General features: G+C 45.5%; 1 protein-coding gene across 1 annotated transcript; it reads left to right on the top strand.

Annotated features, from left to right (window-relative positions):
- Positions 1-4,558: 4,558 nt before the first annotated feature.
- Positions 4,559-24,482, top strand: LOC308312519 (protein ELFN1-like; the record flags this gene model as incomplete). The annotated part of the gene is made up of 11 exons (XM_080759129.1): positions 4,559-4,803; positions 5,835-5,988; positions 13,018-13,184; positions 14,037-14,184; positions 15,138-15,428; positions 17,298-17,461; positions 18,001-18,211; positions 19,212-19,610; positions 20,879-21,296; positions 22,082-22,251; positions 24,042-24,482. 11 exons carry the CDS (start codon positions 4,559-4,561, stop codon positions 24,480-24,482), a joined length of 2,808 nt encoding a protein of 935 aa, XP_080615255.1.
- Positions 24,483-26,438: the final 1,956 nt, after the last annotated feature.

Here is a 26,438-nt window from a genome sequence, read left to right as displayed (position 1 = left end):
ACCGCAGGCACGGAAGCAGTGCATGTTCGAACCCTAGTCCAACCGTTGTTCCCTCCATGTCGGACTAATACTCCGTCGGAATTACCATCGGATGCCGATTATTGGTTGTCTGACTATTGGCTGCTGTACTGTACTGTACTGTACTGTACTGTACTGTACTGTACTGTACCTGTACTGTACTGTACTGTACTGTACTGTACTGTACTGTACTGTACTGTACTGTACTGTACTGTACTGTACTGTACTGTACTGTACTGTACTGTACTGTACTGTACTGTACTGTACAGTACAGTACTGTACTGTACTGTACTGTACTGTACTGTACTGTACTGTACTGTACTGTACTGTACTGTACTGTACTGTACTGTACTGTAACTGTACTGTACTGTACTGTACTGTACTGTACTGTACTGTACTGTACTGTACTGTACTGTACTGTACTGTACTGTACTGTACTGTACTGTACTGCCTCTCAACATGCACCTGTGCATGTGCTACACCGTAGTCTACACTGCACTGTGCTCTGTGCTGGTGTTACACTAACTCTAAAAACTCAGCTTCCCAGCATGCACCTGCTGTCAGACAGACAGACAGACAGACAGACAGACATTGCCGTTCCTTGGAGTGGCTGCACCACTCAAAAACACAAGACAGAATCAACAACAAGCCAGCAAACAATTTACTAATCCAATTGTTGCCAATAAAGTATAGTGTATTTGTATTCTAACTGGAGATGAAGTTCAACCTTCAGCAATAGCATGCAGTATGATACTGCTGGGCAAGATTCCGATCTTGGGTTAATCTCAAGAAAGAAAAATTGATATATTATATATATCAACTAAAATGCCAGTGGGAAAGTAGCCAAGTTTATGCCCTTTGCTGCATTCCGACCTGATCTCACCTGCACGGTGCGTCGTCTCGGTGCAGCGAGAGAGGACAGAGAGAGAGAGAAGAGAGAATGAGAATGAGAGAGAGAGAGAGAGGACAGAGAGAGAGAGAAGTGAGAGGGAAGGGAGAGAGGAAACTTGGCAAGCTCCTCATATCACAGACACATAGAGCTCCTCTTTGATTCTCACACAATCGCAATCGTCCTCTTCTTCTCATGCTGCCTCTATCTATACCTTCAGCTCATTGCCTCTCTCTCTCTCTCTCTCTCTCTCTCTCTCTCTCTCTCCTTTACTTAACCCATTCTGACCTGAGATCAGATTCATACGAGGTTTCCACTGGACACACACACTGGTCTGATTATAACCCATTCTGACCCGAGATCAGATTCTAAAAAAATGTCAGTCGTTCTGCAATTTTTCAAAAATAGCAGACCTACAAGCTCGTAGCGCGCCACTCGGTGGCGCGCTACGAGCTTGTAGATCTGCTGTTTTTCAATAGCTACACCAATAACACCAAAACGGGTTCCCGGTCAGAATGGGTTAAATAAAGGTATAGCAATACCACAATATAAAAACATTTTGGAGTTTAGAGACAATCTTCTGCATGGTATTGCAACATCAGTCATCAGAGAGTTTTCGTGGGAATTAAGGGTTGTGTTTACAGCAGATTCATTAATTAGATATAAAAAGGCTACAGTATGAAGGCTGTGGCAAAGCCTGCATGATCCCTACCAGCACCCAGCATCTAATGGAGTGCCACGGGTGTGTGTGTGCGTGCGTGTGCGTGTGCGTGCGTGTGTGTGTGTGTGTGTGTGTGTGTGTGTGTGTGTGTGTGTGTGTGTGTGTGTGTGTGTGTGCGTGCGTGTGTGTGTGTGCGTGTGCGTGTGTGTGTGTGTGTGTGTGTGTTGGTGGGCAAACAGTCTATTGCAGGCGGCAAGGATCCGGTTTAGAAAAAGAAGCCAATGGTGAAGTCATTAAAACAACAGCAATTATCATTGATAGCCTAGAACAAGGTGTCAATATTTCCACTGCTGCTGGTTCCAAAATAATTAATACTCCGTTCAAGTGATGGGTATTTAACTAGACTTTACACTTGATATTATTGATTTATCACCTTTACGTTGTCATAAATCCAGCGCAGCGATAGTTCATTGAGACACGGAAGTCAGAAGGTATATATTATATAATTACCCTTTCATTCTCTATCAATTAATTATCCTCCTTTAAATGCAGCTGTCTCTCTCCATGTCAACTCCCTTCACTCTCATCCGCTGCCAGCTAACTCACTCACGCCCACAATCAATCAGGTGTTCCTTTTAAGCAGTCACTACTTTGTCCTCAGTCTTCATGCTAGTAGTACAGGCATTATATGGGAAAAAAGGGGTCAACCTCCAACTAATTGCAAAAAAACCCAAACTCAGCTGATTTTGTATCTTACATTATGTCCTGAATAACATACAAAAAGTTGCCTGAAATTGTCTGAGGGGAAAGTGTTGAAAATGGCCTGTACAGTATGGCCACCATAGACATCCTATATAAGGCAAATCATTTCAAATTTTCCTTTTGCTTTAAGCAGCATGTGACATGTCAAACTAGGGTGTTTTCATGATGCCGAGTCCATTCCAAGCATTAGTTTTGCATAAAAACACTCCTTGGGCTAATAATGGCCATAGCCGTCATCACAAATGTGATGAGGTCAGCACATTTGGGCAAACTTGCCATAGTTACTACTTATTCAGGACACATGTAAGATACAAAATCAGCTGAGTTTGTTTTTTTTGCAATTAGTTTGAGGTCAAATTACATTATTACTGGACTATAGCTGACTGTGGTTGTTCAGATGATATGTTCAGTGTCTGTGGTATCTATCTATCTATCTATTATTTTGTCCCATTTTTGATTTTTGATGCTTTCCAACCGGCCCACCCAGATCCCTGGGTGGACCCGGTGAGGGGGCTGCGGGCCCCACTTTGAACACCTGTGCTCCAGAGGGTTATATAAGGCCATGTGAGGATGCTGCTGGCTTTGTTGTTCTCTCACAATTATAACTACTGTGCTTCATTAGTGCTTCTTCTATCACAAACACCCCCTTTATCTTCCCCTCTGTGTGTGTGTGTGTGTGTGTGTGTGTGTGTGTGTGTGTGTGTGTGTGTGTGTGTGTGCCAGGTCCATTAAGAAAATATGTTCTGGCGATTCAGGTCTGGAGTCTCCTGACAACGGTGTCAGCTAGGGCTGCACGATATATCGTCATCGTATCGATATCGAGATATCTGCCATATATATCGTGATATGAATTTTTGTCCATATCGTGCAGCCCTAGCGTGCGTGCGTGCGTGCGTGCGTGCGTGCGTGTGTGCGTGATATCTGAGGATATCTGAACAGTTACCAATTTGAACTTTTATTTCTGTGTGTCCTTATTTTGCAGGTATTATGCTTGGAGTCTGTAGTGATGACCAGTTTGCAGCTTAGGCTGTTGAGATATATATATGTGTTGATGTGTTCTTGTCAATGCAAATAGTAGTAACATAACAGATTATTATGCAAATAGAATGGAGCCAATACTGAGAAAGAATGTGTGTCACATGAGATGTCAGCTGGAGTACGATAGGTGCTGAGGGTTTGTTCAGAGGCTATAAGACAGGCAGGATCCTTTGAGGGTTGGTTTGGAGTTTTGACCCAAAGATATGTCTGTCTTCATTGTAATAGACAACAATTACAATAGAGCACCGAAGTCTGACATCAATATCAGTAGAGGGTTCATGTACAGTATATTATCGCTCATATTATTTTATTATATTCTATTATTTTCGATAGAAACACTGTATCATATGAGTGACTGCCTGTCACAAACGATACAGAGACGCCTCCATGACAATAACGCTGAGACAGCTTGTTTTGGACCACAACGCTTATATGAAACGATTTTAAGATGACCAATGTTATCCTCCATAGAGAAATTACTTCTGTGAACTGGACAAAAAGGTGACAATCATAACATTGGCGTCCTAAAATGTTGATGTGTGTGTGTGTGTGTGTGTGTGTGTGTGTGTGTGTGTGTGTGTGTGTGTGTGTGTGTGTGTGTGTGTGCATGTGTGTGTGTGTGTGTGTGTGTGTGTGTGTCTCTCTTTCCAGTGACCGGTTTTCACACCAAGATCAAGAGCAATGAGGAAGAAAGACCCACGGTGTCCGTCCAATCAGAGACGCAGATGGCTAAAGCGGACATGAGTCGCAGCCAGCCTGGCAACCGGCCGGAGGGACGGAGTGTCATTTGCCAATAACCAACCAATCGTGACCCCCGCCCTGCGAAACCCTCCCACCGGATAATTAAAACAGCCTGCTCCTCTTTAGCCAAACACACGCTGCCAATGAGGAAAAGTGCCCCAGCTCTCCTCTTTTATCTGGTTTTAAATGTGATATTTTATTTATCTACTGTAGGTAGGTAACAAGCAGTGCAGCTATCATCCACACACTCTCCATGTCCACGTTGCCCAGCAGAGTATAGCAGCAGCCGTGGGGAAAGATTCCTCCAAACTACTCCTCACACAGAAACAAAGCCTCGCGCCCTCCCCCCTCCTCTCTCGCCTCCTCGCTCTCATGGGACCTCGCCCGCCTTTCTGAAAGGTCAGAAGTGCCAAAACAAAACGTCGGGGCAGCTTCCTTATTCCCTCGCAATGGATATCGGAAAGGCATCCCACGCGGCGGCGGCGGCGGGAGGAGGTTCTTCTTCTTCTTCGCCCTCGCTGGCGGTGTGCACGGCTGGCTCCATCCTCTATTGGCTGGCCCTGCTGTCCATCATGCGGCTGCCGATGGCGACGGCGGACTGCTGGCTCATCGAGGGCGAGAAGGGCTTTGTGTGGCTGGCCATCTGCAGCATGAACCAGCCTCCCTACGAAGCTATCCCTGCTCATATTAACAGGTAAGGCCATCTGCAGCATGAACCAGCCTCCCTATGAAGCTATCCCTGCTCATATTAACAGGTAAGGCCATCTGCAGCATGAACCAGCCTCCCTACGAAGCTATACCTGCTCATATTAACAGGTAAGGCCATCTGCAGCATGAACCAGCCTCCCTATGAAGCTATCCCTGCTCATATTAACAGGTAAGGCCATCTGCAGCATGAACCAGCCTCCCTATGAAGCTATCCCTGCTCATATTAACAGGTAAGGCCATCTGCAGCATGAACCAGCCTCCCTACGAAGCTATCCCTGCTCATATTAACAGGTAAGGCCATCTGCAGCATGAACCAGCCTCCCTATGAAGCTATCCCTGCTCATATTAACAGGTAAGGCCATCTGATTGTATATTGTAAATGTGGCTTTAATAGCCAGGGATCCTTTTCAGGGAGTACAGGCCGGGCACTCATGTCACCATGACGCAGCCTTAATCATATAAAGAGTTCTCAATGCAGATACACCCAAAAAATAAGTGTTGCCTAACCTCGATATGTTGTTCAGAACACGCCAATTCAACCATATATTATGGACATTCCAATATCTCATATGACAGCAGGGATCTCCATGGGCATTAAAGGGACAAGGACTGCAGATACAGAGATCTCCAGAATTTGAGTATAAAAGGAACACAATCTAAACAGATTTAAAACATGACACAGACTTTGCCAAGTCATATACGGAGGGCATTCCACAGCTTGGGGGCCCGGATTGCAAAAGCCCTGCCACCCTTTGTGTACTGTATACAGTATGTATATACAGTATGTATAGCGTGTCCCCTTACACAAGACATCAGAGTGAAATATGGACACGAGTGTGTTGATTTGAGCTCACTCTTTGTGGGCACTAACAGAGAGACTTTACGTATGCTATGCCTGTCTGTCACTTTTGGAGCAATACAAAGCTCCTGTTGTAAAGGGATTTTGATTATTGTTTGTGTCAATAAAGTAATAACTAACTATGTATAAGCATGCTGTGTGTGTCGTGTGCTCCACAGCACCATCGTGGACCTGAGGCTGAACGAGAACAAGATCCGCTCGGTGCACTACTCGTCTCTGAGTCGCTTCGGGAACCTCACGTACCTGAACCTCACCAAGAACGACATCAGCTACGTGGAGGACGGAGCCTTCTCCGCTCAGTTCAACCTGCAGGCAAGTGATGGCACCCATGCCAGTGTCTTTTACACACTCTTATGACAAATGACAAGTGACAAAATGTGACCAAACATCAAACGTTTGTTGGACGAGCCGTGCCGGCGCCGCCCAGTGTGGCATTGGTGATTCGATCTCTGGTGGTACGCTATATTGTAACGAGTCGACGTCACATGCACGTTGATCGCTTAACCCATTCTGACCTGAGATCAGATTCATACGAGGTTTCCACTGGACACACACTGGTCTGATTAACCCATTCTGACCTGAGATCAGATTTTTAAAAATGTCAGTAGTTCTTTGATTTTTCAAAAATAGCAGACCTACAAGCTCGTAGCGCGCCACTCGGTGGCGGGCTATGAGCTTGTAGATCTGCTATTTTTCAATAGCTAAAGCATAACATGATGCCGACACCAAAATGGATTCCCGTTCAGAATGGGTTAACACCTACCACAGGTCATAACAGTCTCATAACAGTCCGACAACATGCGTGGCCGGTTAAGACTGTGGTTCCGCGTACGGTTAGGGTTAGGTTAGGGTTTGAGGTATAGTAGGGTGTCGGACTGATACCTAATGTGGCGAGTCGGAATGGCGATGCGTCGGAATAGCGGACTTTGGAATGCCAGGTTCATTCCTGTATGTTAATTTGCGCTATAGTGCTGGTGTGACAGCACTCGGCAGCCTTTGTAAACTATTTGGAGGTGTGAGCGTGTACACACACACACACACACACACACACACACACACACACACACACACACACACACACCCTTATCCGCATCCACAGTATGTACAGGTATGCAACTATGCATGCAATGCACACACTCACACCTGAAGCCTTTCTTAGCACAATTATCCATGCAAGCCAGTGATGGCACGTACGTCGAATGCACGCAGGCACGCACGCACACACACACACACGCGCACACACACACACACACACACACGCGCACACACGCGCACACACACACACACACACACACACACACACACACACACGTCACAATATTACTATGACCGAAATCCTGCAGACAACATAGTCTCGCAATATAATATAGATATTTAATAAATGGATATCGTTGCTGTCGGGGCAGACAGTAGCATAAATGTACAGTACTGCATCTATTTCAAATGTTTTTTTTTTAATAATAATACTAATTATATTAATAATACAATCTCAAGTTACACCCAAAGAGAAAATCAATAAAAACTAGATGAAGTGCCCCTTGGCCTGGGCGGGGCACAGGTCACCACCAGGGCAGGTCAGGTTGTGGCCTCCTGGTGGCGCTATAATAGGCCAATGTGAAAAGGGTGCCCCTTGCCGTTGCCTTGCCATTTCTTCTTACGCCTTTGATAGCAATTGGATGATTTGAGGCATTTTGTTTTGCAAAAAGCCACCTGTTGGTGGCACTATAACAGGGTGTGATATATTCCTCAGCCTAGTAGAAAAGTCTGTGAAAGATTTCACGTAAAATGCACTGCTGCGTTCATGATTTGAGGCTTTTTGTTCAAAACGGTCCAATCCTGCAAACTTTGAAAGCCAATGTTAGCCAAAGACAGATCCGTCTGGAACTCATGAAACGATCTGTGGGATGTTTGGACAGAATCTGTAATATCAAACAATGCGTTTTCAAAAGTCGGCCTCCTGGTGGCGCTATAACAGGCTGTTCTGGACAATTTGGGGCATCGTTGGCATCCAGGGAGTGTGTGTGCAAAATTTGGCACCGACCGGGTTAACGATGCCGGAGATTAGCCGGTAACAGACGGACAGACGCACGCACGCACACACACGCTCGCGGACGGACTCACACACGGACGGAGTGCAAAACATACTCTCTCCCCATGCCTTCGGCCTGGTGGAGACAACAATAACAGTGGAATGGTGGTGAGACAGGATGGTATGCCATAATGAAGGGAAGGTGAAAGATATTTTTTTGAAGGTTTGGAGGGTGGCATTCCACAGGGTTGGGGCAGCAACGCAGCCAAAGGAAAGATAATAAAAAAGGAACTGTTTCCACCGACAGCAACAATATTATACCCATACACACGGGCATGAGAGACAGGCAAGTCTCCGCTTAACTTAAGCTAAAATGTATGCTTGGTTATGCCGGTGTTGTCGCAGAAAGTCTAACTTTGCCTGCGGACACGATCAGGCAAAACAGTAGCTCCCCCCATGCTGGGCTGAACGCAGCTAGAACTAGAACTGCACTCTGTCGAGTGCATACTTGCTTGTTGCACACTAGTGTGCCATAAATGGCCAACTAGTGCGCAAGCAGAGCGCGCAAGTACTTTCGACCGCTGTAAACTGTCAAATCTCAGTATCTCTGTGAAGGAACGTTTGAAATGTCTAATTATTAGGTGTAACTATTTGCTACCTACCTACTTTATACATGTAAACACCTAGTATTATTAAGTAAGGTTCAAGTATACACAGGAGCATTACCTTTAATCCTCCCCAACACTAAAACATATCGTCATTACGTCACCATCGAAAACCAATTACACTCTGGCACTTAATCCACATATTTCTTACGTCATCATCGAGAGCTAGTTATACATATACTATATATATATATATGTAATTTGTAAGTTGATTAGCGGTATACTGTGGTTACTTTGCGCCTAAAACCGTCCCAGCCAACCCGCCACTTTTTATGTGCATGGGACGAAGCGCAGGCCAGAAGGGTTGTCTGTCCTGGAGAATTCTAACGTCTCTCTACTTTTTCAGACACTCTATAGGAATCTTTCTGTCCCTCTGTGACCTTGCTTGAGCACAGCTAGGGTGCACACACTCTTATGAGTAATGGTAACTGCTTAAAAGGTCTACTTTATCCCAACAGTGTGTGCGTCTGTAATCCACGCACCTCGACAACTGTTCACCCCACCGACTTCAAATTCGACACACGCGTTCCACCCCACCACCAGAACTGCCCCAAAAAGGCCTCTGCCTGCATGGGCTCAGGACAGGCAGAGAAACAAGAGTAGCAAATACAACTATTTACATGATGTCTTACGTTGCCATGTAGTGCCCTAAACAAACAATAAAGTCCATGGACTAGAAAGAAAGAAAGAAAGAAAGATAGAAAGTACCTACATAGGGACATTCTTTGCCACCATGCCAATACAGCCACCCTGTCACAACGACTCACTACAAACTTCAGCTACCACGAAACAACGTACATAAACTAATTCTATTGAAAATGAACCATTGGAATTGATGGCTGTTATGTCAAAGCCCAAAAGCTCTATCTCCAACCAAATGGAAATAGAAAATTCACTCGTGGGATTATTGAATTGACATACACATTTATACTGTTCCCTGTTACAACAACTGAACTCACATACGGCAGATACAACACAACATTCAACTCCAGAGCCAGAAACAGTGTCATTTCCACCCGGTCAACGGGTCCCAAAATGACAGCAATAGTACTACACCACCCGGTCAACGGGTCCCAAAATGACAGCAATAGTACTACACCACCCGGTCAACGGGTCCCAAAATGACAGCAATAGCACACCAGCTTGAATCACACACGCATTAAAAACACAAGCAGCAGCCAAGAAGCAAAAAAACTAAGTTCATACCTTGCGCTGTCGACTCTTCCACTTAACTTCATAAGATAGTTGGAGTGATGCCAGGGGAAAACTGTGGCTCTCTCTCTCCAGTTCATGAGGAGACCTCCAGCAGCTTCTCCAGATTCCAGTCATCTCCATCCTCCATACATCTGGCTGGCTAGCTGGCCATGCAGTACTTCTCCTCCCAGTATCAATGGCCCCCAACCAGCCTCATTATCCTGGCTGACTGATCTTCTCACTCAGCCTTGGTCTGGATGTTTCGTACTGTACAAGCATTCTGCTGTAGTGTCGTGGTCAGGGATTTAGAGCATAGGCTCCATAGGGTCCAGCATTCAGGGGTTTAGGGCATAGGCTCTATAGGGTCCAGCATTCAGGGGTTTAGGGCATAGGCTCTATAGGGTCCAGCATTCAGGGGTTTAGGGCATAGGCTCCATAGGGTCCAGCATTCAGGGGTTTAGGGCATAGGCTCTATAGGGTCCAGCATTCACAGCATGTCAGGGCTCTATAGGGTCCAGCATTCACAGCATGTCAGGGCTGAGAAGAAGCTGAACTTGGGGATCTGGGGTCGTCACCCTGGCCCGTGTACCTGTGGAGCAGGTTGAGAGAGAGACCATATAAGCTTTGAGTATAAGTATTGGCTATTTCCCCATATATAAGCCCACAATGGGGGTTGGATTTTTGTGCTAATTTGCTTATTTCCATCGAAATAAGTAGTAAAGTGTGCCGCTTGGGACACTATTTACATTATGATTTTTTTTGAGCAATGGAAATAAGCAAAATAATTAGCACAACACCCCAATGCCCTATTCAATTCAATTCAATTCAATTCAATTCAATTCAATTCAATTCAATTCAATTCAATTCAATTCAATTCAATTCAATTCAATTAATTTCATTTCATTTCATTGGAGGTTTATGGTAAGGGAAATAGCCAATAATGCGCTTTTGCAGAAAATAACACCAACTACAAAGAAAAGTAAGAAAGACTTCTAGCATGGGATTCTCCTTTAAACCATCATTGGTAAACAGTTAAGAAGAATGATTTGGTGCTGTGACACCCCAAACAAAACATTGTGTCTGTATTTATCCTGCTACAATTCTAGTTCTATTTATGTATATGCACACATACAGCACTTAATGCACCAGTTTGTTTTGTTTTTTCAACCTCCAGTCCCCACCTCTCACACAGCGCACACACACGCACACACACACAATTCAGGTAACACTTTGTGCACACAGCACTTCAAGCACCTTTGTTTGTTTATTTCACCCCCCCCCCCCCCCCTTATCTATCTATCTCTCTTTCTCTCTCTCTCTCTCTCTCTCTCACACACACACACACACACACACACACACACACACACACACACACACACAAACGAACGCACGCACCCATGCACGTTAATGCTCACTTAGCATAGGTTGCTAATGCTAACTCACCTGCCGAATGAAAACAAATCTACCAGTTTGTTGTTATGAAGATAACTTCTCTTTCAAGCTGTCACACAGTGTTGTGACGGAGCAGTTTTCACTTCCTAACACGCCAGACTACTCCATGGAGTGCAAAGTTACATTATACGTTGTTTATATTTTTCACTCTGTTTACAATAACAAACAAGTTTGCAGCCCGTGTGTGTGTGGGTGGGTGTGTGTGTGGAGAGGGAGGGGGCGTGGCTACGGAGGGTTTTAAAGAGCGCGCTTGAAGCCTGGTTAGGGAGTGTCTGCCAATTCACTGGAGCGTCTATTTCAGCCATGTCAAACATACGAGATGATTTAATCCGGCCCCCCACCTAGAGCATAAATGTACGAGTCTGTCCAAAAGTAAGTGTCTAGCACATTCCTGTCAAAAGTTATGATTATTTTTAAAGAAATATAAACCAAATGCTCAATCCCAGTTATGAGCTTCCCTCCCTAACTAATCTGATTGCTATCAGCTGTGCTCCTCTCTCTGCTGCTGCGTTGAAGAGTAGCCTACTATACTTCTCCAGTACAAGGGTCTATAACCGAGGGACCGTTCAGATAACAGAGCTCTGACAAAGAAATGATCATGTATCCCACCACTGCAGATTATACATTTTATTTAATGATGTTATTTTCATAACATCATTAAATAAAATGTATGTATGTTCTCAGAAACTGGTCCCTGATATTCAGGAAGCAGCAAGTGAAAACAAGACAGAGGTGAAATGTCATGGTTTTCATTTATTTTTCCCCCCTTTGGCTATTTAAAAAAAAAAGTAATAACAATTAAGATTTTAAAAATAAATACTTTTTTGAAGTTATTCACTCATATTTGTTTTAATGTTTCATTGTTCATCACTTCAATAAAAAAGCAGGCCTGCATAAAACCAAGGGTTGTGCCATTGTGTAGCCATTTACAAAGTTCTGCTGAGACAGTATTTGAAATTTAAATATTCTATTCAAATGGTTTATTGGTGCTCCATAAATAAAAATAGAACTGCACTCTGTCGAGTGCATACTTACTTGTTGCACACTAGGTTTAAGTTTTAGGTTTATTTATTTAGCATAAAGTACAAAAAATAGACAATAACATATCAAAGAAACAAAAATACAATGCAAGGAAAGGAAGAAGCCAGAGCGATTTACAGTAAGCAAGAACAAAAACATGGGAATACATCAAATACATCAAGATAGTCATAATGAAGGTAAGAACCTGACAGTGGAATATCGATATAGTGAAACTATGAGTATATACACTATAGAGTGTTATGTCTACATAAAATGCTATATCTAAGTTACATAAGTTTAGCTTAATTTGCATACGCCTGTAAGCTCGATGAGGCTAGGGCAAGTGCTACGGGCAGAGTCTGAAGAGGTGGGTTTTCAGACGACGGCACACAGATAAGAGCCAGGAGATCATCTCTGTCGGGTGTAAATATGTTATAAGTAGCAGATCTTTCTGAATGTCTGCTTCGCACCGCATTTCGAGCTTGCACACCTGCTACTTTTGATGCTTCTGTGTGACACTCTAGTATGATCAAGTATACAGTAGAGTGTTAACCCATTCTGACCTGAGATCAGATTCATACGAGGTTTCCACTGGACACACACTGGTCTGATTAACCCATTCTGACCCGAGATCAGATTCTAAAAATGTCAGTCATTCTTCGATTTTTCAAAAATAGCAGACCTACAAGCTCGTAGCGCGCCACTCGGTGGCGCGCTATGAGCTTGTAGATCTGCTATTTTTCAATAGCTAAAGCATAACATGATGCTAACACCAAAACGGGTTCCCGTTCAGAATGGGTTAATTTACAAAAAAATATGGAGATGAGCAGATAACAGGTTTCTGCCTGACAACCACGAGATGCTCTGTTCTAGGCCTCTCTCTCTCTCTCGTTGGCCTGCTGGTGGTGGTGGTGGTGGTGGTGGTGGCGACGGCAGGGGGTTTGGGATAATCTCCCCTCTCGTGTCTCCGTGTCTCCCCAGGTCCTCCAGATGGGTTTCAACAAGCTGCGGAACTTGACGGAGGGCATGCTGAGAGGCCTGGGCAAGCTGCAGTACCTCTACCTGCAGGCCAACCTCATCGAGACGGTGACGCCAAACACCTTCTGGGAGTGTCCCAACATAGAGAACATAGACCTCTCCATGAACCGGTACGCGTGCGTGCATGCGTGTGTCTGCATGTGTGCGTGCGTGCGATACTATACTTATACCACCACAAGCATAGTAGGATTTGATAAATAGACGTTGTGAAGACCATTTTCCTGGCCCTCACAAGGTAAATTCTTGTTTTATGGATTAAAACGATGTTTACAATAATTTGGAAAAAACATTCAGGTTGGGAATGGGCTCCAGGTCTCCGGATTACACATTCAGATGTTAGGTTTACTGTTAGAGATTAGAGTTATAATTAACTGTTGATTTGCAGGCTCACAATGCATCGTAGCGCGATGAAAGAGAGTATATACGTAGTGCGCAGTCACTCAAAAGTAAATATATTTCTCTTTGAAATTATAGTGGAGTGAGCTGGAATTCAGACTGATCTGTGTTCACTTTGCGTCTAAAAAATTCACTTTTTCTAATTGTCAGTCACTTTTAGACTGTAAAAGTGACTGACAATTAGAAATACTAAAAAAATGTACGTAAGTACATTTACTTGAGTAAATGTATTTATAGTTACTTTCCACCACTGTTCGCCCCTTGGTAACAACTTAACCCATTCTGACCGGGAACCCATTTTGGTGTTTAGCATCACGTTATTCTTTAGCTATTGAAAAATAGCAGACCTACAAGCTCGTAGCGCGCCACCGAGTGGCGCGCTACGAGCTTGTAGGTCTGCTATTTTTGAAAAAAATCAAAGAACGACTGACATTTTTAGAATCTGATCTCAGGTCAGAATGGGTTCATCAGACCAGTGTGTTGTCCAGTGGAAACCTCGTACGAATCTGATCTCAGGTCAGAATGGGTTAACAACCCTCACCATGCTCTCTCTGCCTCCCCTCCAGGATCCAGGTCCTGGACGGCAGTCTGTTCTCCGGCCTCAGTAAGCTGAGCACATGTGAGCTGTACACCAACCCCTTCAACTGCTCCTGTGAACTGCTGGGCTTCCTGCGCTGGCTCTCCATCTTCCCCAACCGCACCAACGAGCGCATGGTGACTGTTATAATTATTAGCGCTTCTCAAACATTTACAAAAGTTTTACCCATTTGCAAAGATAGGCTATACTGTATGACAAGGAACCCCTTGAGAAGATTGCAACGGCCTTAGGCTAGATTCTCAAAGGTTTTAATTTCAAGGACCCGCATTATGACGTGCATCAGGCTATACGGACCCTCATTTGATATAATTTTGATCTCTGGGACCCCCAATCTATACACTATAGTATATCATCTGTATTAATGGGAGTGATCAAATGGACCCGACCTAAGCGACCTTCACGGGTCCATCTGGTACACTCTTGGGAGTACGAAAAAACACAAAGAGTTTAAATATTGAGATAAGGGGGTATTCTGCCCGACAGCAACACAATTGTATCCCATACTAACTAATAACACATAAAGACGGTGTGCAGGTCTTTGTGCACTTCATGTGAATTTTATTTTAATACTTTGAGCCCTGCCTATGCACCCGTCTCTGAGCCTAACTGTCACGGCGCGACTCAAGATGTGGAACCCAAATGTAGAACAGACAGGCAGGAGTAGAGCAGGTCATATGCAAGGTATTTATTATACTGAAAACACTGGACAGAACACCATAACATAAACTATAATCAAGCAGGGAACACAAGGGACTGAGGGTTTAAGTAGACACAGGGATCACAATACACAGGTGAACAGAACAAACAATCAACACGATTGGCTGGGAGACTAACAGGACACAGGTGGAGAAAACTAGTAATCACAGGGAAGTGAGACAAGACAGGCAAACACAATTAGGCAGAACAGGAAACACTAGGGCAACACTACATAATAAAAGTGTGCAACAGACTGATATCGCGACACTATCAGGTGCGCATAAGCCTTTGTTACCCATGATACAATCATGAAATAATAAATCAGTATTTGACAGTCCACTGTCCAACAACAACATTTTCATCTTTCGAACAGGTGTGCGACTCGCCCGCGGGCTTCTCCGGCTACAGCCTGCTGAGTCAGAACCCGCGCATGCCGGCGCACCGCAACGCTCTGCACATGCTCAGCATCGTGTGTACGGACGACGGCAGCAGCGTCACGCCGTACTTCGTGATCGCCCGACCGTCCGGCGACTTCACCACGCCGCCGCCGGACTTCGCCTCGCCGTGTGGCCTGGACGACTGCCCGTCAGGAATGTCGCCGGAGGACCCCGTCAGCCTGAGCCCCATCTTTACCGACACCAACCCGGCCATGAAGCTCAAACAGGTGTTTTATTTATTGTGGGATTATTATTCAATCCATTACTTTTTCTATTATGGATGTCATGGAGGAACAACACAACATGAGACTTACTTTTCACAGCATCTATACTGTAGAAGAGAACTAAAAATAAATACTTTTTTGTGCGATTGAAGAGATCTATAGCATAAGAATAGTTTAACTTTATCTTTAGTCTATTTAATAGACTAAAGATAAAGAAAGAGTTAAACTAGATTATAGCAGTGACTGACTGAGACATTGAGCGTGCGCGCGCAACTGGTTGTGGCCCCCGTCAAGTGACCTTTTGACCAATGCGGCCCTCGCCCCAAGTTGAGTTCGACACCCCTGGTCTATTACAACCACACGCAGAGAGAAGTAGCCTACATGGCACCGCGGCCAAAACACAAGTAGGCTACTGTGACGCACGGGCACGGCACACACCAACAGTCCAACATTTCAATGGGAGTGCGCAAAGATCCACATGACAGCTGCTTTTAAACCAACCCTATACCGTATTCTGAATGAGAATCTGTCTCCAATGCGCTTTTCTCCGCCACCATATCGACGACCAGGGACGAATAGTTTCCATAATCCTCATGGGGGCCCGTGCCGCCATTATTGTTATTATTATTGTTGTTATTATTATCATCTCAGTCTGACATTCTCCTGACTCTGTGAAGCGGCGCTGGGTTGTTTCACAGAGACACCTCACACACAGCCTCCTCTCTTCCTCCTCTCTAGCTGACACCGACAGGCGACAACACTAGTTGGCTCTTTTCAGCGGCCTGCTGATGCTGGGACATCGTGGTTCATAGCTTGAAACATTTATTGCTTTTTCGCTCGTCCATTATTCTACTGGAAATGTCGTGAACGCAGAATCAATCTGTCCAGCGCTGTTTTGAAGTGGCTACACGTCAGAGTCAAACTATATCAGCGGCCGGGGGAGGGACCTTTGCTTGTAGAACAGATCTACAAGCCAACAACGCACCAAGCAACGCGTTGTTAGCTTGTAGATCTGTTCTATTTGAATGCACAGTTGCGCACACATGGAAGATACCAAGAAGTACACTCGCCACACAGAGTACACTTTATATAGATAGGGGAGTACAACACTATGAAAAACAAAATAATCAAAACAAAAACATACACCCCCCCCCCCCCCCCCCCCCCCCCCCTCGCAGGCTCAAAAAATAGTTTAATGACACCCCCCCCCTTATTTTTTTTTGCACCATACCAACTAACTTTTGATAAATAACGATCAGTCCCTAAGAGAAAGGGAACTGGAAAATGCTGATCAAATTAATCATTGAGATAAGCAAGGCAAAATAAATATGTTTTACAATCTTGCTTAAAGAATATCTACTGATTCAGCCATTTGTGGAATCACTGGCAGAGTTCCAGAGGCAGACTGGGGGAATACGCTGCCTCTCCATGTCTCTATTAGTACTGACAGCTGGAACTGTTACAAGTTCCAGCTGCTGAAAGTCATTCATCAATTATTTAATTAGTCAAATTAATCAAAGTTTTTCAGGCCAAGCTTATACTTGTGTTGCAGGTTAAACCCTTTCCATATAGATTCCAGCATCAGACTTGTTGGACAGCACTCATCAGTGTATGTTCAATTCATGCTAATGTGTATTTTCAGACATGAACCACTTAGTCTTAAACCATCAATACTTAGTAAACTTGACATTTCACTCTGTATTGTTTCCCCTCTACACCAAACCTCTTTGCCGAAAATGAGATATAAGCTCACAGCGCAAGGCATTGTGAGCTTATAGATCTGCTATTTATAAAGTTCTCATCAGAATATGAATGCTATATGGTTCAAGTGGTTGATTGCTTATTTTTAAATAATCATTTACGTGGTTGCAGGTGTTGCACTCGAGTGCTGTGATCACGGTGCAGATCCCGCACCCGTACCGCAAGATGTACATCCTGGTCCTCTACAACAACAGCTTCTTCACCGACATCCAGAACCTGAAGAGCCAGAGGGAGGACATCGAGCTGAAGAACCTCAAGCCACACACCGACTACACGTACGCCTTGTTTGTTTGTTTGTTTGACGTCACAATCACATTTGGACAGACCAGATGCATTGCTTGAATTTTCAACAGGAGGCTATATTCTAAACGGGATAAAAAACACACCCGTAGCAGATCTTGTCACGTTCCGGTGATGTGGTGAGGACCCAAATGCAGGACAGCAAGCAGACAGAGTTCAAGATGCAAGATGGGTGATTTATTATAAAATAACTGGGAAAACAACACAGACACTGAACTGAACAAGGAGTGACACCAAACAATGACTGGGCAAGGACTGACTGGGGAACAAGACTAATATACACAGGAGGGCTGATTAGTGATTACACATGAGAAACACCTGGGGAAGACAACATAGAACCACAACAACTAGAACATAACATAGAATTACAAGAGCTAGACAGGCAGAGTCTGTGACTGTGACAGATCTGCTACTGTGGATGCTTTTGTGTGATGATATACTATTATCAAGTAGGGCGTTTATTTACAAAAAAATATTTCTAACCCTGACAACAACAACATGGATGTTGTTCCAGGTACTGCGTGGCGTCCATACGCAACTCACTGCGCTTCAACCACACCTGCCTGACCATCTCCACGGGGCGGCGGCTGGACCCAGAGCGGCAGCCCAGCGAGTCGTCGGCCACGCACTACATCATGACCATCCTGGGGTGCCTCTTCGGCATGCTCCTCTTCCTCGGCCTGGTGGTCCACTGCCTGAGGAAGAAGAGGATGATGGAGGCCAAGGTAAAAAAAGAAAATAAAATGTTCCCTGTGTGTTTTTCTTTTCCACTAACACTATATATACACTATATACATCACTGTTTCCACAGACCCATTTATCCCTTTATTTATTTATTTGTTTCCTACATTTTCTTTAGACGCAATTAATGCACATTCATTCATTCTGGTCTTTAAGCAACTCCAAAGAACAATTTGTTCAATTGTAACACACGCCATACCATTGCATACCATTATGTAATATTTACATATTTGACATAATTTGGCCAATATTATGTTCAACTTCAGGCAGCTGTCTTTCAATTACAGAGTGTATTCTAAATTAGTTTAGGGTTCAGCCTCCAGGAAGAAAACCCTAAATACAAAGTTTATACACCATTGCATATAAAAACGACTCAGGGTGTCTAATGACCTCATAGACAAAATTGTGGCACTTTAAAAAAAAAAAGGTTCCCCAAAAAAACATTTTCATGGATAAAAAAAGAACACAATTCAATGATTTATTTTCAGTAGAAAAAGACAAAGACAAATCTAAGAAATTCCATGAATTAGAAAACAATTGTTTAATAAGTAGTGAAAATAGCTGATCCAGAAGTTCACAACGCACCGTGAAGCCTGTGACCCTTTTGGGAACCACGTCTGCACTATATATTCTCCATGTCTAACAAAAACAAACTTTTCAGTATTGCCATATTTGCTCCAAGATTATACACTTTCTGATTATGATAAGGTCGCCGTCACACGCACGTTTATCACTCAAATCAGATCAATCCAGCTTACATCGTCACTTCAAACTCATGCCATCTGGACGAAGATGCAGAACTTTGAAATGTGTTTGTGTGTACAGTATACTGGGAGTGGGGACTTCATGTAGTCTTGGTGTGACGTTGTTATGTATACGATGTTGTCCTGTGCTATATGCATGGTTATGTGTTTCTGTCGGAACAGACTGGAGATGAATATCTCTGAGGGGACAATAATAATAATTATTATTATTATTATTAAGGAGAGGAAGATGAGCCGCATACAGCGAACACTCATCGAGCTGAAGTACGGCGGTGGTGAGATGGAGGGTGGAGGTGGGGGAGGGGGAGGAGGAGGAGGAGGAGGAGGTGGCGTCTCCTCCTCCCAGAAGCAGATGCTGTCGGGCGGGGAGAGCCTCTCCCGGATGCCCTACCTGCCCCAGGGCGGCGAGATGGACCCGTACAAGCTGCAGGAGGTGATGGAAACGCCGGCGCACAAGGCGGCCAAGCTGAACTACATGGAGGTCAGGGGCTCCGGCGTGGGCGAGAGGGAGAGAGAGCGGGAGAGGGAGAGAGAGCGGGAGAGAGAGAGGGAGAGGGACATGTCGCCCCAGGACAACCCTCAGGGCTCTGTAGCGGAGATCTCCACCATCGCCAAAGAGGTGATTTTCTTTTATTTATTCAAGAATATATGATTCAACATGTCATTATTTGACCGACCTCCTGTTAGTCGGACCATATTAACACTTAAAACCGTAACCCCACAGGAAGCTATACGAGTGATCAGCAGCACTGCTTAGTTTAGTTTTATCCCGCGGGTGACCAGAAGTCGAGACCCTGTCCCACATTGTGACTGGCAGGCATCACATTGCCCAAATAGTTTGTCCCATAATAGTTGGCTTACTGTTGTAAAGCTCTTGTCTCGTTTCCTGAAAGATGTCTTAAGCCTAACATGAGAAATATCCCCTATAGGCTACAGTACCAAGTCTGCCATACTGTACCACCCATGTGACCAAAATGTGCATCATAAAACAGAGGGGTTTAATAACAAAACGATGGAGAGTCAATATTAGGGCTATGGTCGAATATGACATCAAGGCATTTAATAGAAACTTAAAGGGACACTTCACCCTTTTTGCAAAAAAATATATGTTAATGACGTTTAGAAGCTTTAGATCACTTTCCTGGGGGTCTTTATGTGTGTAATATGTGGTTTTAGATATTTTAGATTGTAGCAGTGAGCCTGTTGTCTCTGATGTCATGGTCACTGGTCTCACTACCTTCCTGGACTACAATTCCCATAATTCTTTGGTGCACTGCTCCTCCTTGTGGATAGGGGGAGAGCTGTCTTACTGAGACAACATGTAGTCCAGGAAGGAAGTGAGCCCAGTGTCCATGACATCAGAGACAACAGGCTCACTGCTACAATCTAAAATACCTAAAACCACATATTACACACATAAAGACCCCCAGGAAAGTGTTCTAAAGCTTCTAAACGTCATTAACACATATTCTTTTGCAAAAAGGGTGAAGTGTCCCATTAAGGAACACGTTGCTAACGCCATCCGGCCACACACAAGCAATAATCCTGTCCCTCAAATGAACAGTTTGGATCTGGTCACGGGTGATTTTCAACCCGCAGCAACGTTTGAGTCTTAACCCGAACACGCAGGTCTGACTAACAGGATGTCTGTCTTCATGGGCAGTCCCCATTTGGGTCAGAGTTATGGGTGGCCTAATAATACATATAGTAAAACGAGGGTCCTTGGAATGAAACGGTTCACTGATTTAAGCGAATGCTTCATTGTTTTGACTGGTAGTAAAAAGTAGCAGATTCAACATACTGTATATGCTAATGTTGATGCTTCTGTGTGACGCTGTATAATGATGAAGTAAGTACAGTAGGCCATTCAAACATCATCCATCTCAGGTGGACAAGGTCAACCAGATCATCAACAACTGCATCGACGCGCTCAAGTCCGAGTCCACGTCCTTCCAGCAGGGGGCGATGAAGTCCCCGTCGTCGGCGGGCAGCGGAGGGGGCGGAGCCGTGTCCACCGCCGAGCCCCAGCTGGTCATCCTGTCCGAGCAGGGCGAGCGAGAGAGGGGAGAGAGGGGCGAGCGAGGTGGCGGCGAGTTCCTCTCGCCGGCGTACAAGGGCGGAAGGGGGCGGAGCTACCACCACTCGCTGCAGCGCCACCACAGCATGGAGGCCCCGCCCACCTCCAAGAGGCCCAGCACCTCCTCCTCGCCCGGCTCCGCGCGCACGCCGCGCTCCTTCCGCTCCGACGGCGGCTACCGCTCCTCCGAGAGCCGCTACATCGAGAGGTCCTCGCCCGGAGAGCGAGGTACGCCCTTCTCCACGCCTTCCCTTTCAATTGATTGATTGATTGATTGATTGATTGATTGATTGATTGATTAGTCAGAAATGTAAACGGCACGTGGCACAGTAAGACATTAAAGCTAAATGGATAACACAAAAAAGTCCAGTGGATTGGGTCCTATATCAACATAGCATATACAAAATTAACACAATAATAATACATGTCATCAACAAATTCAAACACTACAGTGTTTGTATTTGTTGATGGCATGTATACAAACAGAGAAAATGTACTGTATGCTATAGCGACTGGCCAAGATGTAGCTGAAAACATACTGTATCTTGGTCACCCGTTCTCGTGTTTTTGTTTTGTTTTGTTTGTTCGACCACAAATGCTAAGAATAAGGTTAATTGTTCACCTGGCATCCTATAATAGTTTCAACTTCCGGAATGACATTTAGATAGCATGTTGTTTATAGCCAATGCTTCATTGTTTACCCGGTGACGACCATGTTTTTCCGTTCTCTCTAGGCATGTGATTATATTGACCTTGTGTAAAGGCTCATACATAGTCTGGATTTACGATGGTGAGGTGACCACCGCTCCGGTGGTGAGCTGACCACCGGAGCTGAAATAACGTTGAGCGGTGGTGAGTAAAAACAGAGAGAAGGGCTGGAGCGGTGGCGGTGGTTTGCTCTTCACCGAGGCTCGTGACGTCATGTTGTAGTTCGGTGGTCACCTAACCACCGTAAATCCAGACTATGTATGAGCCTTTAGTCTGTGGATAAATACCTAACTTGTAAATTGTAGGTGGAGGTGGAGGTGGAGAGTGGGGTGGAGGTGGTGACGCCGTCCACACCGTCACCCCGGCGGCCGCCATCCTGCGAGCCGAAGCCCAGAGGATCCGGCAGTACAACGAGCACCGCCACTCCTACCCCGGCTCCCAGCAGCACCTCCAGGACCTGCAGCACCACCCCCAGGTACAGTACAGCTCATCATCATCATCATCATCATCATTCGAGTGCCCTCGAGATCTGCGACACAAGCTGCTTCCACTGGTCTCTGTTGGTCATCGCCACACCAAGTTCATTCACAGTCAGTCCTGTGTCCCGACTCAGAACATCTGGAAATGTGAGAGGTCGTGTTCCTCTTGATGGGCAGGGTAGTTCTCCACAGAAGAATATCCGAAATGACCTGGTCTTTTGCTCTGTGGCAGTGTCCAGTCTTCTTTCTGCCACCACAACTGAGATGGGGGAATGCCTCCATAAATCTGAGCTTTTGTGGGATGGTCCTTCCATGAGAGGTTCTGGACACGCATGAGGAGTCTTGTGTATGTTCCGTCAAGACGATCCCGAAACTCCTTATTCATTGTCCATGTTTCGGCACCATAGAGAAGGATACTTTCAACACAGGCTTTGAACAGGTTGATCTTGGTAGCTCTTGAGATGTCTGACTGCCATATAAGATGTAGCTTATTACAAGCACTCCAGGCCTGTCCTTTCCTTGTCAGGAAGTCCTTTCTGCTACTGACTACGACAGTACAGCTCATATACAGTACTGTAGGCCTGCAGCACCACCCCCAGGTATACAGTACAGCTCATATACAGTACTGTAGGCCTGCAGCATCACCCCTAGGTACAGTACAGCTCATATACAGTACTGTAGGCCTGCAGCATCACCCCTAGGTACAGTACAGCTCATATACAGTACTGTAGGCCTGCAGCGCCACCCCTAGGTACAGTACAGCTCATATACAGTACTGTAGGCCTGCAGCACCACCCCCAGTTACAGTACAGCTCATATACAGTACTGTAGGCCTGCAGCACCACCCCTAGGTACAGTACAGCTCATATACAGTACTGTAGGCCTGCAGCACCACCCCTAGGTACAGTACAGCTCATATACAGTACTGTAGGCCTGCAGCACCACCCCCAGGTATACAGTACAGCTCATATACAGTACTGTAGGCCTGCAGCACCACCCCCAGGTACAGTACAGCTCATATACAGTACTGTAGGCCTGCAGCATCACCCCCAGGTACAGTACAGCTCATGTAGTTTGGGTATTGTAGTTTAGACTGATGCTAGGTTGTTGGTTTACTCATGAACCTGTAGTTCACTGAGGCACTGTGTCTCTGCATTTGATGTAACTAGAGCGGTGCCTGTTGGACACTGGCCTACTTGGAACGATGCGAGTTGGAAATGCATGCATGCCCCAACCCAGTTATTACTTGTGCGAGCAGAGCGCGCAAGAACTGTTTTTTGAAATTGTGGGGGTGTGGAACACGTGTGTCAAATTTCTCGGGTTCTCGAGTGGATTACAGACGTACATACACACATAGACAGACAGACAGACAGACAGACAGACAGACAGACAGACAGACAGACAGACAGACAGACAGACAGACAGACAGACAGACAGACAGACAGACAGACCAGTAAGACGCGCAAACGCGGGAAGCGAACGCAGCTCGTACATATTTAAGTGAAGTTATTTTAAGTTAAGTTTTTAACTCAGCCATAACCATATAAGGAGTCCCCAAAGCAGCTCCATAATATGGGCACAAGTTGGACCACGCCATCACACTCATGTCACCATGACTCAGCCATAACCATATAAGGAGTCCCCAAAGCAGCTCCATATATGGGCACAAAAGCGTGACACACGGACAGACAGACAGACAGACAGACAGACATGATCTGCTAGGTCTCATAGTATAAGTGCTCACTGCGTTCGCAATAAATTGTAAAGTGTACTGTGACCCCTCCAGGACCTCCACCACCACCCGGGGGGAGGCGGCGGCGGCCGTAATAAGCCCAACACGGCCGTGCTGGACCCGCTCAGCCTCAGCCGGCAGGCCAAGCAGCGCGAGGCGGCGCTGGCCTACTCCTCCTCCGGGCCGTCCCCGGGGCACCACTACGCGCCGCAGACCGGACCCAGCCAGTACCACAACCTCAGCTACTGCTCCAGCCCCGAGGAGGAGGACGAGGAGGAGGAGGAGGAGGAGGGCCTGCTGTGCACGCCCACGCTGGGCCTGTGGGAGCGCTTCAAGCTGCACCGCAAGCGCCACCGGCAGGCCGCCATGATGGAGGAGGAGGGCTACGTGGCGGCGGGGCACGCGCTGCGGCGGAAGGTGCAGTTCGCCAAGGACGAGGACCTGCACGACATCCTGGACTACTGGAAGGGGGTCTCGGCCCAGCAGAAGGCCTGATTGGACTACTGGAAGGGGGTCTCGGCCCAGCAGAAGGCCTGATTGGTTCCTTCTCTCTCCGTCCGTCCGGGGCCGCAGGCGCACACCACACACACACACACACACACACACACCTCGGGAGCTTTGAAAAACACACACACACACACACACACACACACACACACACACAGTACACACTCGCACGATATTGCATTATATACTTGCCACATATGACAAAAGACATATGTAAATATGCACACATGCACACATGCACACATGCACACATGCACGCACACATTGCAGGACCCACAGAAGACACTTTTAACCCATTAAGACCTGAGTCCGATTCTACAAATGCCTTCTAAATCGGTAGTTCTCACGCTTTTTCGTAATTCTAAATTATTCAAACACTTTCAAGATTTTTCTAAAATGTAAACAAAATAGCAGATATGCAAGCTTGCAGCATGGCATGAAGTGGCACGCTGTGAGCTTGTACATCTGCTATATTGTTGATTAGCCAACAATAAAATATAAAATGACACGGAAGGTGCTTTCCCGGTTTTAATGGGTTGCAACAACATAATGAGCAAACACACACACACACACACACGCACACACACACATGCACACGCACACACACACACACACGCACACGCACACATGCACACTCACACGCACACACTTTACACAAACCAAGCCTTTGTTTCTGGGAACATGGACCAAAACCTAATGATGATACCTACAACTCCATTGAACGACGACATTCAGATAACTTATAAAAGACTGATTTACTTTTTTGTAATGTAATGGAAATTATAACTCTGACTTATGTAGCCGTTTGTACTAAGAGTAGTTTTTGAATGAAGAACAACGATAACACACACACAAACACGCACACACGCGTGCGCACACACACACACACACACACACACACACACACACACACACACACACACACACACACACACACACACACACACACACACACACACACACACACACACACACACACACACACACACACACACACACACACACACACACACACACACAGGAAACAATAAACATTGCCGGGCGGCCCACCCTGAGTGAAGAGACATTTATGACCCGCCAGCCTTTTAACGTGCGTTCAGTGAGACAGTCCAGAACTGACTACCGTGCGTTTACCTCGCCAAATAGCGTGTTCTCCCTGCAGCTATGGATTGATTGGGACTTTATTTGTTTTGGCTCGACAGAGTCGGTCCGATTGTTGGACGGGAACTTGTTTTTGCATTTACACGTCACACTATGATACCATGTGCCCAGACAGTTATGAGATCCCGTGTGAATTATCAGATTCAGACAGATTAGTTGAAACATGTGAAATGGATTATCGTGGAGGGAGTTATGACAGATTGGGGTGTCCAGAGAGTCCTCACTAACAATCAACTGTGCTGAGAAGGAGTAGGTAATCAGTGCTTCTCATCGTCAGCTCCATGCAGGGACCCTCAGGGGGTTTCCTTGAGGCCAGTAACTCCGAGGTCAGTAACTCCGAGAGTGTACAAATGGAACCATACGGACCCTGTTCCATTTTGCACAGCCTCAGAGATATGAGAAGTACAGAGTAAATTGTCCTCGCCCGTTGGGGGTTGGGGGGAAGCGAGCGTTCATAAAATGTGCCAAATCGACCCACGGAGGTAGTAGAATCTAACTGTGTACCGACTTCTCTCAGACTCTTTTTATATGGAATTTAAAGGAAACAAACAAGAAAATGTATAATAATCTTAGAATGATATATGTTATTACTATTCCAATTATTATCATTATTATACTGTTCTTCTTATTCTTATGGTCCTCATCTTTATACTACTCTCTATAATTTGAATATGGCATGTGGCTGTGTGACCGTGTGACCGTGTTTTAAGACTGTTGTGGACCCTCTCGGTCCCTCCCACCGCCGCCCACATGTCAGGATGAACTCCCGAGAGCCTTCAGTTC

The sequence above is a fragment of the Protomyctophum bolini genome (assembly GCF_963924005.1).
Source record: "Protomyctophum bolini genome assembly, chromosome: 3".
In the NCBI taxonomy this organism is placed as follows: Eukaryota; Metazoa; Chordata; class Actinopteri; order Myctophiformes; family Myctophidae; genus Protomyctophum; species Protomyctophum bolini.
The sequence above is the reverse complement of the archived record's forward strand: the minus strand, read 5'-3'. Positions and strand labels throughout refer to the sequence as shown.